At 41.4% G+C, this 17,690-nt stretch overlaps 1 protein-coding gene across 1 annotated transcript in view; it reads left to right on the forward strand.

Moving 5' to 3' along the window:
• The window catches only part of col6a3 (collagen, type VI, alpha 3), a 104,407-nt gene extending 86,983 nt beyond the window's left edge, over positions 1-17,424 (forward strand). The window contains exons 9-44 of the mRNA XM_073473441.1: positions 48-659; positions 780-1,114; positions 1,562-1,640; positions 1,762-1,907; positions 1,998-2,090; positions 2,219-2,272; positions 2,458-2,529; positions 2,646-2,672; positions 2,767-2,811; positions 3,007-3,060; positions 3,514-3,576; positions 3,883-3,948; positions 4,079-4,132; positions 4,226-4,261; positions 4,366-4,428; positions 4,672-4,734; positions 5,002-5,064; positions 5,403-5,465; positions 5,943-5,993; positions 6,281-6,316; positions 6,430-6,492; positions 6,814-6,876; positions 7,542-7,574; positions 7,697-7,733; positions 7,843-7,854; positions 7,963-8,459; positions 8,570-8,672; positions 9,024-9,725; positions 10,286-10,388; positions 10,487-10,542; positions 10,852-11,112; positions 11,232-11,306; positions 12,680-12,865; positions 14,132-14,191; positions 15,126-15,311; positions 16,551-17,424. Of these exons, the coding sequence (XP_073329542.1) occupies positions 48-659; positions 780-1,114; positions 1,562-1,640; positions 1,762-1,907; positions 1,998-2,090; positions 2,219-2,272; positions 2,458-2,529; positions 2,646-2,672; positions 2,767-2,811; positions 3,007-3,060; positions 3,514-3,576; positions 3,883-3,948; positions 4,079-4,132; positions 4,226-4,261; positions 4,366-4,428; positions 4,672-4,734; positions 5,002-5,064; positions 5,403-5,465; positions 5,943-5,993; positions 6,281-6,316; positions 6,430-6,492; positions 6,814-6,876; positions 7,542-7,574; positions 7,697-7,733; positions 7,843-7,854; positions 7,963-8,459; positions 8,570-8,672; positions 9,024-9,725; positions 10,286-10,388; positions 10,487-10,542; positions 10,852-11,112; positions 11,232-11,306; positions 12,680-12,865; positions 14,132-14,191; positions 15,126-15,311; positions 16,551-16,588 (4,550 nt within the window). The 3' untranslated portion in view covers positions 16,589-17,424. The remainder of the gene's footprint in view (positions 1-47; positions 660-779; positions 1,115-1,561; positions 1,641-1,761; positions 1,908-1,997; positions 2,091-2,218; positions 2,273-2,457; positions 2,530-2,645; positions 2,673-2,766; positions 2,812-3,006; positions 3,061-3,513; positions 3,577-3,882; positions 3,949-4,078; positions 4,133-4,225; positions 4,262-4,365; positions 4,429-4,671; positions 4,735-5,001; positions 5,065-5,402; positions 5,466-5,942; positions 5,994-6,280; positions 6,317-6,429; positions 6,493-6,813; positions 6,877-7,541; positions 7,575-7,696; positions 7,734-7,842; positions 7,855-7,962; positions 8,460-8,569; positions 8,673-9,023; positions 9,726-10,285; positions 10,389-10,486; positions 10,543-10,851; positions 11,113-11,231; positions 11,307-12,679; positions 12,866-14,131; positions 14,192-15,125; positions 15,312-16,550) is intronic.
• Positions 17,425-17,690: the final 266 nt, after the last annotated feature.

Consider the following 17,690-nt stretch of genomic DNA (forward strand, 5'->3'; position numbering starts at 1 on the left):
CCTTTCTTCACCTTCTCCTCTTCAATATACCATCTTCTTTCTCACAGCATCAGGACTGCCTGCATCCAAAAAGGCTGATATAGTGTTTTTAGTGGATGGCTCCATTAACTTTGGCAGGAGTAACTTCAAAGAAGTAATGATGTTTATCGCCAACCTTATTGATCTGTTCTTCACTGAGAGAGACGACCTGCGGTTTGCCCTGGCACATTATGCTGCAGATGTGAATGACGTCTTCTACCTCAACACTTTCAAGAGCAGGCAAGAAATTGCTGATGCCATTATCGAAACAGAATACAAAGGTGGAAATAAAATCAACACCGGTGCAGCCATTCGCCACGTTCAAAATGTTCACTTTACCAAAGAAAAAGGCAGTAGGGTGGATGAAGGAACTCCTCAGATCCTGATGGTTATCACTGGAGGACAATCGGCTGATGACAGCAAAACTGCAGCCCTTGGTCTGAAGCAAAGGGGTGTGAGAGTCTTTGCTGTAGGAGTGGGTGACATTCAGACTGAGTTAGAAAACCTGGCAAGTGAGTCTACTACTGTGGCTAGAGCAAGCACCATTCAGGAACTTTCAGAGCTCAACGAGCAAATTCTGGAGACTTTGGATGATGAAGTCAAGGGGAAGCTGTGTACTGGTGCAACAGATCCTACTAAAAGTAAGGGGCATAGTATTATGTTTTCCTGCTAATGGACATTATAGCTGAATTGTTTTACATTTAATTTGCAATAGTTGTTTTCCGTGGTTCACAAAAATAAAACCATGCTCTGTTTTACAGCCTGCAACATAGAGGTATTGGTGGGCTTTGATGTCAATGCCCAGAACATCTTCAGTGCTCAGACCAACCTCCAGAGCAAGATGGGTGCTATTCTGCAGAGAATTTCCAAAATGGCAGCTATCAGTTGCACATCTGGGCAGATTCCCTCTGTCCAAGTGGGAATGCTGGCCATGGACTCTGCCTCCGAGCCTGTCCAGCTGGACTTCACAGACAATGCTGATGAGCTCTTTGAGGCCTTCAGAGCCCTGCGGACTCGTGGCCCCTTTGTCCTTAATGGCAAGACCATATCAGCTTACACCAATAGGTTCAGAACCAGACAGGACAACGCTGTCAAGGTTGTATACTCAAACAGCTTAAACTAGAGATATCCTGAGCAAACCCTAAGCATGGTAGTCACTCTGGACATATTTGAAAGGATCAGTATTGGCTAATATACATAAAGCAAATTAATATAAGATCCTTCCGTTCCTTAACTACTGTGTTAAGTCCACCTAAGCATGCTAGAACTCACTACTGCGTGAGTGGAGTGAGTGTTTATTTACAATAGTGCCACAAAGTGCAACTCATTGTCAAGTTAATCTTTTATTCATATCATATGAGTAATTTAAGTAAATGTAAGTATAAAATCTGGCATTACTGAAGGACTTGTATCAGGATCACAGCCAAAAATAAACAAACAAAAAAAAAAACTAGCTCAGGACGTCTCTAGTTTTCACTTAACAATGACAATTAATGGGAAATATAAGGACATATGGAACTGAATTGTGTTTTTTTCCCTGAAGGTTGTCATTCATCTGACTGATGGTGTTGATGCCCCATTTACTGAAATGAAAAGGCGAGTTGAGGAACTTCGACAGTCAGGTAAAAAGGATGACACAAAATGGGCCTTGAACCTTAAACCTTTGTGAAACTATTCCAATATCATACGAAAATATTCAGTGATGATGAATCTAGTCCTGAAGTTCTTCTATGTACAAAACAGGAGTAAAGAGTTTCATCCTGGTCGGACTGGAGCGGGTGCCCAAATTTGAGGAGGCTCTGCAACTGGAATTTGGTCGTGGCTTCAGGTACACCAGACCCCTACGAGTCAATATCATGGACTTGGACTATGAGCTAATGGAAGAACTGGTGAGTACTAATCAGTCAGACTGATGACTTTTGTGAGCTTTATTTTTTCCCCCTTAAATTACTTAATATTTGCTATTTTTTTCTGTGTAGGACAATATTGCAGAGAGGGAGTGCTGTGGAGTGCCATGCAAATGTGTCGGCACCAGAGGAGACAGAGGAGCAGTTGGACTTTCAGGGTCTAAGGTATCCAAAGTCAAAAAAGAAAAACATATTTGTTTAAAACCTTCAAAATATACAAAAACTCTTCCTTTAATTATACCAAAAATCAAACTGTTTATCAGAAGCTAACAGTTGCTTGTTTTGTCTTTCAGGGTGGTCCAGGATCACAAGGAAGCCAAGGACATCCTGGAGATGAGGGTGGACCTGTAAGTTTGAATGCCTTGCTTAAATATGTGGACAATGTTCCCATGACACCTGTAAACTGCCCTGACCTGTAGCTGCTGTTTAACCATCTATTTTGTTCTCAAGAAGTTCAGTAACAACTTTCCACCACTTCACGTGCCTTCATATTTAAACCAAGTGTTTTATTGTCCTTACTCTGTGACAACAGGGAGAAAGAGGTCCTCCTGGTGTGAATGGGACTCAGGGTTTCCAGGGATGTCCAGGACAGAGAGGTGTCAAGGTAAGGACTTTAATATTAACTTTAACATTCAACTTAAACATATTTGTTTTTGTAAATTGTCAGTTTTGTTATTTATTAAATTTAATAATGTGACACTATTTGCTTTTTCTGTTCAGGGTGGTCGTGGGTATTCAGGAGAAAAGGTGAGTGTCTTTCTTTCTTTTAATAAAGTTCTCATTATTACGTGAAACTGTAAAGAAAAAACTGATTACCTAACCAACTGCTGCCATGTTGCAGGGTGAATTTGGAGAAATTGGCCTCGATGGAATCAACGGAGAAGAGGTAAGTGTGTGTTACAGTGGATTTAGTCTTTAAGTCCATTTGTTTTATAGGTAACACAACGTACAGAATCGTGTATGACCACTTCTTGTCTTAAGCTGTGTGTCCCTCATTTATTCATATGTCAAAAAACATGTTAATCTGCTCTGGTTTATGCATGATTGTGGGCTTTAACTGGCATCTGATGTATGCTTTCAGGGCAAAAGCGGAGTGGCTGGACCCCCAGGAGACAGAGGAAATCCTGGAAGAACAGTGAGTGTTTGGATGCCATTTTAGCTATTCATTTTGTCTACTGATTTTCTTTTGATCTTGGTCAGAATTGCTGCAACTAACTATTATTTTTCTTATCTATGAATCTGCCGATCATTATCATGATTTTGTCGATTAAACGTTTAGTCTATAAAATACTTAAAAATTGTGGAAAATGCTCACTTTGTCAGATTACTTTATCCAACCAGCAGTCATAAACCCCAAGACTCTTCATTCACTATCATAAATGCCGCAGAAAATTAGTAAATCCTCACACGACTGGAACAAGCAAATGTTTGACTTTTTTTCTTGAAAAATACCTGAAACAATTAATAGATTATAGAACTAGTTGGTGACCAATTTTCTGTCTATGGACTCGTTGATTAATTAAGTTATCGTTGCAGCTCTAATGGCCATTAATGACGAATGATCACTAAACATGTTTATTGCTTCCAGGGTCCCAAAGGTACCAAAGGACAAGCAGGAGACAAAGGCGAAATGGGAATCAGCGGAAATCCAGTGAGTATTATGGAAACTGGTTATAATGCCGATTACTTTCTTAACAAATATCTTTAAAGTGACATTGTGTTGAACATTCATACCTGAACCAAACCAGATTAGACTGCCGTAAGTTGAATTCCTGGCTGTGAACTAGACTCTCAATAGCTGCCAGTAACGTAAACTGCCGTGTCTGACTGTAAACATACATCCTTCAGAGTGCTATTTTAAATAAATAAGAATGTTTCTTTTCATCTCTGTTGGGCAAATAGTATTTTAGGGTGTTTAAATGTAGCCGAAATTGAAAAAGTGATATCTGTCCAACAGGGTGCAACTGGAAAAGATAACAACCGCGCAGGACCTAAAGGAGACCCCGGTGATGCTGGACCACCGGTAACATTTCCCCTTCACACATTGTCTTTTGTCGCCAGTTCATTTTCTGTTACATACTTTGGCAGTTTAACATTACATGGTTGCGTTTGCGTGGGTTTGTTTAACTTTGATATCTGCTCTGGAACGACAGGGAGAGCCTGGTGACGATGGAAAGAGGGGAACAGCTGGTGAACCCGGAAGAAGGGTAACGATTGTACCATGTGTTCATTATCTGTGCTTAATACTTATTTTCCACTGTCTTTGTTAATCAGACTTATTTCTACTCAAACGTTTTTAGGGAGCTGATGGCAGAAGAGGCGCACCTGGACAGGCTGTAAGTCCCTTTTTGGTGATAACGTACATACAGGTGTTATATAGTATTGCAGTAACTCTCGTAACGGCAGTAAGTAACACTGTGCTGCTCGCATGTCATTAAAGGGAAATCCCGGAAAGCCAGGAACTGATGGTGTCGTGGGAGAGCCTGGTGTCGGAGGATCTAGAGTAAGTGTGTCATTCTTTAATGCATTCGCCAAAACATATAAATCATAGTGAATGTTGTGATTACTGTTGATTTTTTTCTTGGCTGCTTTAGCACATATGACAAAATGTTTTGACGGAACTGAGGCTGGATTATTTATAGATCTAGAAAATGTGTGTTCATTCTTTACTTGCAGGTTTGCAGTCTATGTCAAACATAAAAGAAACTGGTGGCTCATCAATGTCTGGTTTTTATCTTTTTTAAAGGGTCCATCTGGACCGATTGGTGCACCAGGAGGCAGAGGAGAAGATGGAAACCCTGGACCCAGAGTGAGTGAACCTATTAAAGATCTATTATAACTCAGGTTCCCATTGGGATTCTTTGTTGCACAATAATCATTTCCAAATCCTTTGTGACATACACTCAATTGCAAAAAGACAGTTTATTTATGACACATAGAGCAGACATGTTAAAATTGCAGAAGCACACTGCACACTTTAAATGACTGAGAATCATGTGCTCGTTATCATTTTATTTTTATTATTCATTTTGAGAAAAAGCAATGTCTTCCAATGTCCTAATGTTGTGTTTTCTAGGGTCCCGGAGGACTCCCAGGTCCCGCTGGAGAGAAGGGCAGGAGAGGAGCTCTTGGTCGCAAGGTACTGAGTGGAACATGATTTGGCCTGGCTTACAGTATATTCTTCCATAACAGCCTTGTTTCATTTAAAAACACACTGGCCTAAGCCTAGCGCTCTCTCTCTCACATTACTGGACACACATGTGAAGTCTCTTTGAGCAAACATGAAAGGGCTATAAGAAAACATCAAGGCTCTGCTTGAGATCTAATGAAAAAAAAGCGTATAATGTAATTAAATGTATAGAAACTGACCCTCCAGTTTAAAGAACAATGTCACATTTCACTCTTAATTTAAACTCTTGGAACGCCCTTGAGTTTTTAACCGTTTTTGTCTCATTCTCTGTATCTCTGCCTGTGTAGGGAGAGCCAGGAGAGCCAGGACCGAAGGGTGTTGTTGGACCTCTTGGTCCTCGTGGAGAGCCTGTAAGAATGAAACCACATCTTCTCTGCATGTACTGTAAAACTGGGTGAAAAATGAGCAAAATAATAAGACCTAACCCAAAATATCACTTGCATGGTTAGTCACATTGTTTATGAAACCGATTGTCTGTACTTTAAGATACAGTAGACAATAATTTGCTAATCTATTTAATAACCGTCCTTGTGAAAGCGAACACCGCTGGCAGGAGAACGTCTGCTTCAGGCTGCGAGTTGAGGAGGTTTTCATTTGCATCGCTGTCATGTGCGGTTTAAAGCAAGACTTATGTTGCTTTGTCTTTTATATCTGATAATGTATGTGGTGTGTTTTTAATCAGGGAATTGGTATTGCTGCCGAGCTCTCTCTTGAACGTTACATACTGTGACACCGTTAAGCTGGGACAAAGGGGAGGTATTAATGAGCATTTTATGAAGACGACAAATCAGAAGAGCAATTTCTTTTTCTTGTTGTTTTTCTTGTAGGGTGAAGATGGCAGAGATGGCTTCGGCACCCCAGGGCCTACTGGAAGAAAGGCAAGTGAATTTTGACCTCTAGTGATATATATGAATATATGGTAATCAGATAGATTTAACTTCAAATATCCAGTGACATTTTAGAAATTGAATTTGGAGAAACAGACAGGAATTATATGATGAGTTATTGAACTGTTAGTGTAGCTACTATTGTCGTTCAAGACATCTAAAGTCCTTGGTCATGGCTGTGGCCCATTTAAAGATACAATTATCAATGCAACCATACACTCAATGGGACAATAATGATATAAATAACACTTAAAGTGTGCATCCGTTTTCCTCCACAGGGCGACGAAGGCTTCCCAGGATTCCCAGGACCAAAGGTAAAGAAAACACAGAGGATTCAAACTAAAGTGTTACATTGTACACTTCGGCAAAGTGCCTTCCTTTTGATGTTTGTCATTTGCAATAATTCTCTTTACCTCCATCATTGCAGGGAGCTGCTGGTGACGCTGGCACCAAGGGCGGACCCGGACCCAGAGGAAATCGTGGACAGAGGGTACGTTTTCAGACCCCAGTTAGATTTGGTGTATATGAGCATATAATCTAGATATGAGGGGTACAGTGCAGCGATACGGTACTGTATGGTATCACTTAAAGTCCTCCAACTGGACTTGAATTGACTGGACACATATGTTTGGTAATAAAATAAAGGATTGGATTTGTTTCAAACATATACTATGCAGTCTTGGCAGTGATCGGGCTGCGTTAACATGTCTGTGTTGGATCAGTCTTTGAAGAGAGTGAATTGTTAAAATCAAGCTCTTCTTGAACTATTGATGCAGTGAATAATTTTTCTCTCACTGTTTATTCTTTCCAGGGTATCTCTGGGGATGTTGGTACACCCGGACAGAAGGGAGAGGTTGGATATCACGGGCCAGATGTAAGCAAACTTAAATTCCACTCTTTTCTTAACAGCTGTGTAAATTCCATTTAAATGACATGGTGCCACCATAGCAGAACATGATTTAGGATATCTACTATCACTGCTACAAGGACGTTTCAACTGGTTCGTTAACAGTCTCAGTTTAATACTGATGATGAGCAAACAAAATCATCAGTAAGAAGATTGGTTATTTCTATATACTTAACGCCTGCCAAGTCCTGAGGATGAATTGAGAAATCTCACAACCTGAAGAAAAAGAAAGCTCTGTAGCTAATACATGCCATGCTACCAAGCTTTACCTTGCTATTAGCTTATTATGAGGACATAACATTACCCCGAAATGTTGATAACTTTAAGTTTACTTTGTCCCACCCTCATCATATTACAGTTATTCTCACATACCTCGTGGCTGTGCAAAAATACCATAAAAAATATGTTTCCAAAACAAATGCATGCACTGGCCAGATCGGGATCTTAATGACGAGACGCTGTGGTGCTCGTACCACTTTTGTCCACAGGGGCCGCCAGAATATACACAAAATGAAAGTTCCTTGTAGCAGCTTTAAGTTCTTAACAAAAAATAATCCTGTTAAAGAAATCCAAAAGAGTAAAGCATCAGCCACGTCCAGCTGTTCACACAACTGTTATTGCTGTTTCAACAGGGTCAGAAAGGACCGAGAGGACCAGGTGTCGTGGTACGTTCACTTATGTCACACTGTCGTATTTAATTGTTCACTAGATTATATTTAATCCACAGAGCAAAACTCATCTTCGAAATCTTTTTAACATTTTTCTCAAAATGTCTCTCTGTCCTCAGCAATGTGACCTGGTCAAGAAAATCAGGGACAACTGTCGTAAGTATGATTTAATAACTATCAGCATGTGAGCGCATCACAATGAAAAGCAATAATGTTCCAGTGTTACAAAAATGTCTCACCACATTTTGTCTCTTTTTTCTACCAGCTTGCTGTTTTGGTAAGTACAAACAAAATAGTATCAATTGGATAATAACTGTTTACATGACTGTGTATGTACTGTATGCACGAGTATAGAGAATAAAATCATCTACGTTCACACCATCAGGTCAGCAGGAATGTCCGCTCTACCCCACCGAGCTGGCCTTCGCCCTGGATGTCTCTCAGGCCAACGGCCGCCCATCCTTCAACAACATGCGTGACACAGTCCAGCGCCTCGTCAAAGACATCACCATCTCTGAGAGCAACTGTCCAAGAGGAGCTCGTGTTGCTTTGACCCTGTACAATGACGAAGTGACCACTGTGGTCCGGTTCGCTGATTCAATGAAGAAACGTGCCCTGCTGCAACAAATTGAGGGACTGCAGACCCTGCAGACGAGGAAGGAGCGCAAGTTGGACAACGCCATGAACTTTTTGGCACAGAACACCTTCAAGAGAGTGCGCAGTGGTTTCCTCATGAGGAAGGTGGCCATCTTCTTTGTCGGCACTGGATCAGCCGGTCAGGCACAAGCACTCACTAGTGCAGCTCTTCGCCTCCATGATGCTGGAATCGCCACTCTGTTCTTGGTCAATCGTGAGGACCGAGCGCTCAGCAGAGCACTGCAGGTAAAACAAACAAAACAGGGCAGATATCACAAAGGGGAAGTTTGCATTACATACATTTGTAAGACATATTCTTCTTTTTAACATTTTTTGCTTCTTTTTTTTAACACCAGGTCAACAACACAGCCCTGGCCCAGGTTATTGTCCTTCCCAGCCCTGGAAATGCACAGTACGAATCAGTCATCAAGAAGGTTATGAACTGTCATGTCTGCCTGGGTAAGAGCTCTGTGTTTGTACACTAACACCGACATCACAGTTAAAGCTTATAGTTTCAATTTTACACTGAAGAATACCCATTTTTTAAAGATTGTCTTAATCTGATCTGATGTTCCCTCACTAATCCAGTAGTTACTCTATTTCCTGTTTAAGAAGAAACATGGACACAGCACCAAATTTTTATTTTGGGGAAAATTAGACAATTTTGCCTTAATGTTAGGAACTTTCTGTTGTATACCTGTTGCACAGAAAATCCAGGGGTTTGACATTACATCGGCTTAAAGGTCCTATTTGTAAGAAAAGTTGATTTTTGAGTCTCATTGGGGTACATTATGTGTTTTCCTTTTGTAGACTCCTGTTCTCCGGACCAAATGTGTGACTATGTGCCCCCATCAACCGGCCGAGACAGGAGATCTTCCACCACAGATGTGGACATCGACATGGCTTTCGTCATGGACAGCTCGGAGTCGACCTACCCAGCATTCTTTACAGAGATTAAACGCTACATAGCGCACATAGTGGAGCATCTACATGTGTCTACAAATCCCACATCATCCGTTCATCACGCCAGAGTGTCTGTGATCCAGCAAGCACCTTACGGGTTCATCAACAACAAAACTGGCTCTCCCATCCAGGTGGATATCGGTTTGACGGAGCAGAGCTCAGGTCAGGATATTGTCAAATTCCTGCTGGAGAAGACGCCGCAGTTGGAGGGTGGCCGGGCACTGGCAGCAGCTATTGAATCCACAGTGGAGCAGGTGTTTGACAAGGCACCTCTGCAACGAGACAGGAAAGTACTGGTGCTCTTCGTAACAGGAAGTGTGGTGGAAGAGGAGGCGCAGCTGATGCGTATCGCCACCGAGGTCAAGTGCAGAGGCTACTTCCTGGTCATCCTGGGTGTGGGTGAGAAGCTGACTGCAGAGGATGCTCGTGTCTTGTCACACATGGCGAGCGAGCCTGCTGATGTCTTCTTCAAGCGGCTGAACAGCATCTCACACTTCTACGACAAACACATCCTGAACTTCGGCCAGCTGATGCCAAAGTATATCAGCAGTAAGTTCAGGATCGATATCAATCTGCCAATCAAATTTTTAATGACTTTATGCTCACTTTTTTTTTGTTGTGTGGTGGTTTTTGACAACCTGGGAATGAGACTTAGTGGCGGCTCCTCAAGAGTTTATCGTAGATGCTGCTAGCATCAGTCATATCTTAACTAAAGAGCAAAGAACAACACTGAAGGCTTTTGAAAAAATGTTCTTCACTTTTCTGTAGGCTGACTTCAGTAAGCGTTTGATTTCCAAACTGCTTCTAGTTGCTCCTTTCCAGATGCTTTTGTGTAACAAACCACTGGGCCATCAGGTCACAGAAACATCCCTAAAACAGCAAAATACGGGGCGCCCTAGTAGCTCATTTGGTGGAGCGTGCACCCCATGTACAGAGGCTGTGTCCTCACTGCAGCAGACCACGATACAATTTCTTCTTGTGGCCCTCTGCTGCATGTCACCTCTGCTGCTTTTTAGAGGAAATCCTGCATAGTATACTTTTAATGCCATTCAATTCATCAGTTAATCCAAGTCACTGTGAGTGACGTGCTCTGTTGTTTTTCTTTTCAGTTGAAAACGCCTTCTACATGTCGCCCGAGGTCTCCAAAAACTGCTCGTGGTTCCAGAGCGACCAGCCACAAAAAAACCCCTTCACATCATCACAGCAACAGGAGTAAGTGTATCGTGAGATTTTTATGACGTGTCATTGGTTGCTGTTAATTTCCTGGAAACATTAATGGTCTTATCCACCGATCATTGGCCCTTTTACAGGAAACACCAGAAACAACATGAAAATCACCAAGCAGTCCATCAGAGAAAGCACAAAGGTAAGATTGTGGATGTATTAAAATGACCTTAAACTACTTCAGCAGGCGAAGTCAGATTAAAGTGCTGTTTGATTTGGACTGTTTCATTCTGTTTTCTTTACTGTGAGTCATGCAGAGCTAACCGCTAACGCTGGCTGCACATAAATCAGCAATCAGCACCGCTGTTCACACTTCTCTCAGACTTGTTATCACAACAGAAAAATGAACTCTAAAATGATCTTTTCCATTGCTCTGACTTTATCCACAACAGCTGCTGGCCTCCTGTGAACATGTGATTTTATTGAGCCTTCGTCTTTGTTACCCCCTCAGATGCAGATGTGCTACACGTCTCTAACGTCACCTCCAGCAGCTTGAAACTGCGTTGGAGCAGCCCGGACCCCAAGCTCTTCGTCTACTTTGAGGTCATGGTGACACGGTTGAGCGACCATTCCCTGGTGCTGAAGACCAACGTCTCAGGAACAGAGCTTTCAGTGGACAACTTAGAGAGCTCTCAAACATATCTCGCCGTGGTCACTGCCCACACTGCTGAGGGTCACGCCGTCTCCACCCGCAAAGGCATCATGACTACCAGTAAGTGCATAAACACACACGTTGTAAGCTTCTTTTTTTAACCACAAGATAAAATATTATTATTATGCCTTCACTCTGTTACTGTAGCTGCTCCATGACTGTTGGTTTCACTTTTACAGAAGCAGCAGAGCTGAAGCCACCCAGCCAGGTCACCCGTACTGTAAACACCACGCCACTGGACAAACCAGAAACTGGTTAGTGACCGTGCATGCACATGCATATCTTTATATTTTAGTAGAAAGGATGCATATAAACATATACTATGTATACAGCTTGCAAAATGTTTCTATTTCTTTATGTAATTGATATGTAGTGACCAGTAACTTGTGCTTTGGGGACGTTTCAGCTTGAAGTGAATCTCTGAGAGTGTAAATATAACATTTAACTCATCACAGAGAAATAGGAATATATTTTTTCTTCTTCTGGCCTCATCGACCACATGTCAGAACAACGCACAGCGATATGAATCAGAAAGGTTTAAGCAAAAATGTGCTGACTTTAATCTTTGTAGCACAAATCTATTCAATATTTACTTTGTATCTGCCTGCTGCATTAATGCCGATGGCCTCTATGGAGTTGTGTTTGGCCGTGTTCCCTCTGCAGAGTGTTGGTCATATAAATAAAACCTGATGGTTCAACTCAAAGAACATAACAAGCTATGCTCTAATGCAGCATTGTTTCAGCTCAACTACAACACAAATGTGCTATTAATCAGCAGTACTGGCACATGCCTAAACATACTGTGGGTCATGCAGGAAAACTTACGAAATCTACAGCTCAACTCGTGGAGTCTTGATTTGAAGATTTAATCTTTTCTTGTAATATGTTGTGACAAAGAGAAGAGTTGAGGTTGCAGTATCTGAGGCCTCACAGCTGCCGCTTCTTAACAAAGACACAGCGGGAGGACGGCTTTTCCCTCCCCTACTATCATTCAGTTGATTAATAGAATAGCAATGTCGTCTTGTGCTGTACTTTGAGACCCCAGTGTGAGCAAAGAGTATGTTTTTTACCAGCACTCTGCAGCAGGAAGGAGTTAACCGACAATGCAGCCAATACTCCAAAGGATTTTTATCATAATTACCTGTGAGGAAGTACTTCTGGTGTCGATTTCTTGGATTGGTCTCATGCAGATAACACAGCTGGACCACACAGCCGTTCAAATCCTAGATGACTAAATGAACTAACAGAAAGCAGAAACTGTAGTCACAACAAACTAACTTTTCAATTCACTCACGGAAACCCAATTTTAAACCTTTTTCCTTCTACTGACTGTAAGTTTTTAAATATCCAAACCCCTTAATCGGCATGTTACTCCGTTACGCTGAATGCTATTTCCTCTGCACTTTAACAATGAACTATATCAGCACTCATTTGACCCCGTTAGACCCTTTAGGAAACCCCCGAGCTTCTAATACAGTAGTTATTTATCTATTACCAGCGCACAGTAACTGCTGTTTTTCCTCATATAGTCGTACATTAATTTCTAACACAAACTCATCCTCTCTCCCTGTCTGTCCTCCATCACTGCTGTTGTTTTTTTGTTTTGTTTTTTTTGTGCATGTTCTAGTTAATGAGTTTGCAGACCCATGCTCACTTGACTATGACCCTGGAATGCCCTGCAAAGACTATCAGGCTAAGTGGTTCTTTGACAGACAGAGCGGGATCTGTACACAGTTCTGGTACGGAGGTTGCGGAGGCAATGACAATAGGTTCGACACTGAGGCCCTCTGCTTGAAAAACTGCATGAGGTCAGGTGAGTGTTCGTCAGAGTCAGGTTCCTCTGAGGGGACGAGCTGCCGCCTGGTGTGATGGTGATGGTGTAATATAGTGCAGCACATTATGAGCTTCATCTCTGGATACAGAAACTGACAAATGACTGTTCGCTGAGCCTTACGCCAGAGAAATCACAGTCCAATCAAAGCAAAGCAACCTCGACAAAAGGCAATGATTGATACTTCTCTAGTTTGGAGGAAAACCTTCTTTTTAATCACCACTTAAAAAGCAAAAACCAAAGAAGAAAAACAGAAATTAAACATTTATCTGCTCTAATGAAAGCTACCGACAGTAGTAACCTAGCTTAATCTCCAGAGGTAAGGGGCATGTCAGGTTTACAGATTTTGTTTTCAGAAGAATATCTGATTGGAGCTGAAACATTCACCTTGTAGAGGAAGTTGTTGGCACAGCTAGTTGCTTATAATTGATTCAGAAATTACTGCAAACCTTTAAATGGAAAACCTGCCAACATTATCATTTTAAACTGCAGATATGTTGCGCCAGAATTTGAAGCTTGACGAGTGTAGCAACAGTAATTAAAGCAGCAGGTTTCATTTCCCATCTCGCTTCAGATGAAACCACGCCCACTCGTATAATAAATCCCTTAATGGCTGCACTCACGTGGGTCCTGTGAAATATGACAGCTACAGTAGCTTGGAAAATAGACAAGAACTAGCTCACTAATGTGCTATTTCCTCACTGTATTTTCAGTGCGTTGTATTTTTAAGAAATGCGAAACATTAATTCTGAAGGACTATGAGTTAACAGTTCAAATCAAGCATAGAGGCTGTAATATGTGTAGCTTGGAAACTAGTGGATCCGATTTTAATGTTTATCAGACCACAAATGAGAGCAGTGTGAGCTCGCTAAAAGGCTTTCATCATACGCAAGTGGGCTGGAAACACTACAGATGCTGGCAGGGCTTAGCAAACAGTCAATTAAATACACACAATTCATAGAAACTGAAGGAATCTAAATATTAATCCTGATATAACTTTTTAACTGTCACTGATCACATGAGTTTTGGGGAAAATGTGGATTACATCTTAATACAGAGGGGTGATAAGTGCGCCGGGGAGTTTAGTAGGAAAAGAGACGCGACCTGCCAGCGCGGATCATTTGTGTCAGATAATGAGGTTTACATCTGTGTAAACGCCTGTGGTCATTTAAAATCCACGTTGCATTACATGTTTTTTCAGCAGCTGGTGAAAGTCTCTTGCTTTAAGCTATTTTCATATTTCCACAGAGCCGGAGCCTCAGCCAAACGTGCAGCAGACTGAGCAGGTGGAGATCCTCCCGGCCCCTGGTGAGATCTGATATACAGTCGCCACATGGCATGAATAGTTTTCTGTAGACTTACAGTATTATGTTACTGTCTCTTCCCTTCAGCTCCTGGTTCTGAAGACATAACTGGCTAATGTGCTTGTGCATGTGTTATGATATGCAAATGCTAGCCAATAGGAAAGAAAAAGCACTTCCTTCCAAGTAAATCCACATCCTCAAAATTTGAATTAAACCTTGCAGACCCCCCCTAATGTCTGGGCATATATCTGGACAAGCCACATGTGTTACATGTTATATCACTGTTACATAATTTCCACGATCTTTGCTCGCTTTGCAAAAACAACCACTCCTTTGTGTTAAACCCACCCACCTCCTCCGCTGCCCCTCCGATGATCTAAACGACTGACGGAACAAGTGAAGTGCCAAACGTGGAAAAATGAGAAAGGTTATGCTTTTGTCACAGGAGCGAGCCAAGTCATAACCACCGAGAAAATGAATGGAAAGCCTTGTTCATTGCTTCATTGTTTTTCTGGCAGCCGTCCTCACACAGAGCAAGTTCAATTTGTCAGTACCTCATCAGCGTTGGAGGCAATTGGCACGAGATGCTTACAGTAATACGAAGTCTGCTTTAAACCAAATGAGCTATATCTCATGATTGTGGAGGAAGAAAAGTCTTGCGGGGATGGAAGTGCTTTTGGTTTTTCCTTGAAACATTTATGAGGATTATACTGTTTTCCATCCCACAACACAAACAAGTCATCGGCTAAATTCTGCAATCATGTCTTCATTACTACTCATTATGTATAATGGTGATGATATATTCGCTGCTGATTGCACCGCTCATTGTTGTACATACTAAAAAAAATCTAATTTAGTGGCGGCCTTGCCAGATGCATGTGCTCATGTGTTCTCATACTTTTTTCCTGATTGTTTTTCTTTGTCACTTTCCCCCACAGCGGCCTCTACAGCCGTGGACATTTGCCAGCTTCCCAAAGAGGAAGGTACGTGTGCCAAATTTGTCCTCAAGTGGCACTTCGACGCCCCCAGCAAGAGCTGCACGCGCTTCTGGTACGGAGGCTGCGGAGGAAACCAGAATCGCTTCAACACACACGAGCAGTGTGTGAAGGCCTGTGGAAAACCAGGTACATGTCTTGTCCATGGCAATAATCTCCCAGTAACAATGAGACGTCAGATGATGGGAAAGCAGCTGCGTGGCGGCTTTTCTACAGTAGAGGACACATGTCACAATAAATACAGCCGACAATCAACCATCAGGAGTGATCTCTTATTTACAAACATCATAAAAGCTGCGACAAAATATATTAAAAGAAACTTTATTGTGCTTTTAATTCTTATTTTGGCAGTTGTCTGAAACAGCGAGCCAAATAAACTAAGATCATGCAATTTGAGTTGGCACGCTCAGTCGCCAACATAAATTAACAAATTTACCGTCTCAGGGGAGCAATTACAGCACTCACAGCATACAGTATGAGTCACGCTGAGAAAAACTGCTTCACTGTCTTCTATTAGGCTAATTTCTATGGGTGCACATTGCATTCATCAAAGAAAAACAATTTAACGTTGACCTGTAATAATTTGATCTCCCTTAAAAACAAGTTACATCTGTAAACATGATGTAAAACCAAGTTAGGACGCAGAGTCTGCCAGTAGTCTGCTTGTGGGTTCACACAATGGTAGAAAATAACACAGTACAGTTAGTCAAGTACTGCACTTAAGTACAATCCACTACATTTAACAGATTTAGTGGCTAAGATTGTGCATAAAAACACGTGTGATAAGCTTATAAAATAGTAATAAAAAGTTCAGTTTTGGTCTGTCAGTTGTCAGCAGCAACACCAAATTCAATCCAATTCAAACCTTTATTTAAGCAATGATTTGTGCAGGGATAGAGATACACAAAAACATGCAGAGTTACAACATTACCCTGTGAAAACACCTGCACACTGAGGTGAAGTGTTAAGAGATCATCACCTTGAATAGCTCAGGCGTAGTAAGTGTGTCAGTTGTTGAGAATTCCATGTGTTCGGTGCACAAAGACTAAAAGCAGATTTTCCAAGTCCAGAGTCGACCCGTGGGACTTGTAGCATAAGTTTGATCGGGTCCTGGGCGACATTCCAGTATAGATGTTATATAGTTTGGTGAATGTCCAATATGTCCCTCCAAACCTCCCAGATGGCCTCCATTAAATAATCATTTGAACACAAAAGAGGTAAAACTGTCCAATATTTCAATGATAGTCTGGACTCAGTAAACCAAGCTGGCTGCTCAGCTAACTAAGCTAACTAGCTAAGGGCAGCTACAGTCATGAATATATAAAGAGTATACCTGACCATGTTTTTCCTTTTCCCATTCATCCGCAGCACCCATCAAACAAGTCCTCGCTGCAGTAAGAACATAGGACCAAAGTGACACACGGCCAGCTTTCGCCTCCGTTTAGGGGATTCTGAGGAGAACCATCCAAAATGGCCGCACTGTCAGGATGCAATACCAAAGCAATGGTGGCTGCACTGGATTCCACAAAACATGGACTTTTATCCCCAAAATTCTTGAAGTAGTTTTTTTTTCACGACGAGAAAAGGAAGGCAACACGATTTGCTGCATGATTTGTTTTAACCTACTGGTGCTACATAGTATGTTTGTTTTACAGATGAGTTGTTAAAGTGCATTCAGTCAAGTTTCCTGGAACAATGACATCATACGAGTTTTTTTTTTTTAAATGCAGTTTTATGATTAAGCAAGAAACATATATGAATATCTTGGACAGAGATAAATTAGTACGTGCAGGACTGGCATTAATTAATGCAGTACCGTTTTTTTGTATTGTGTTTTATTTTTGTTTTTTTTTTACATTCCACACTCACATAGCAACATCGGCTTTTATTGATTTATATTGTTTTACACTCACTTGATCCCTGTGGAATCGTTCCTTCACTATGTTACAGTCACACAGTCCACAGTAATGTTTACACAAGTCTTGTACGGCGGTGTGTGTATTTTAAACGACAGTGACCAACTGCTCGGATGCTAAAACATTGACGTAATGTTAAGTGCACTTCAGGATCCGCTGCCTCAAAACACACACTCACGTTCCAGCCATCGAGAAGAGGAATGTACTTGTCAAGCTGTTTTTTTTTTTTATTTTTGTTTCATTTGGTTTTTACTGAAATTTGTGTTTCATCTGGGTATAGGGGAAATAAAAATGAATTAGACTTTCTAATAAACATGAGCAACTGATTCTTTTCTTTCTTGTTTTGAATTAAACACACGAGACGGTTACAGAGAGTCAGAAGCATAAACGATATATGTGACATCCTGTGGAGCTCAAAGAGGAGATGAAGATTTATTTGAAACCAGAAAATAAAAATTCTCTGAAGGTCATCTTTCATTTATTTAGGATTATTTTACTCCTCAGGTGGAGTTAAGATGATCTTTCTGGCTATTAAGTGAATTGATTTCTTAAATCCAGCCAAGTGTGTTTACAGGTCTTGGGGAGGAAAAAA

This window comes from Pagrus major, chromosome 9 (assembly GCF_040436345.1).
Source record: "Pagrus major chromosome 9, Pma_NU_1.0".
NCBI classification, from domain to species: domain Eukaryota; kingdom Metazoa; phylum Chordata; class Actinopteri; order Spariformes; family Sparidae; genus Pagrus; species Pagrus major.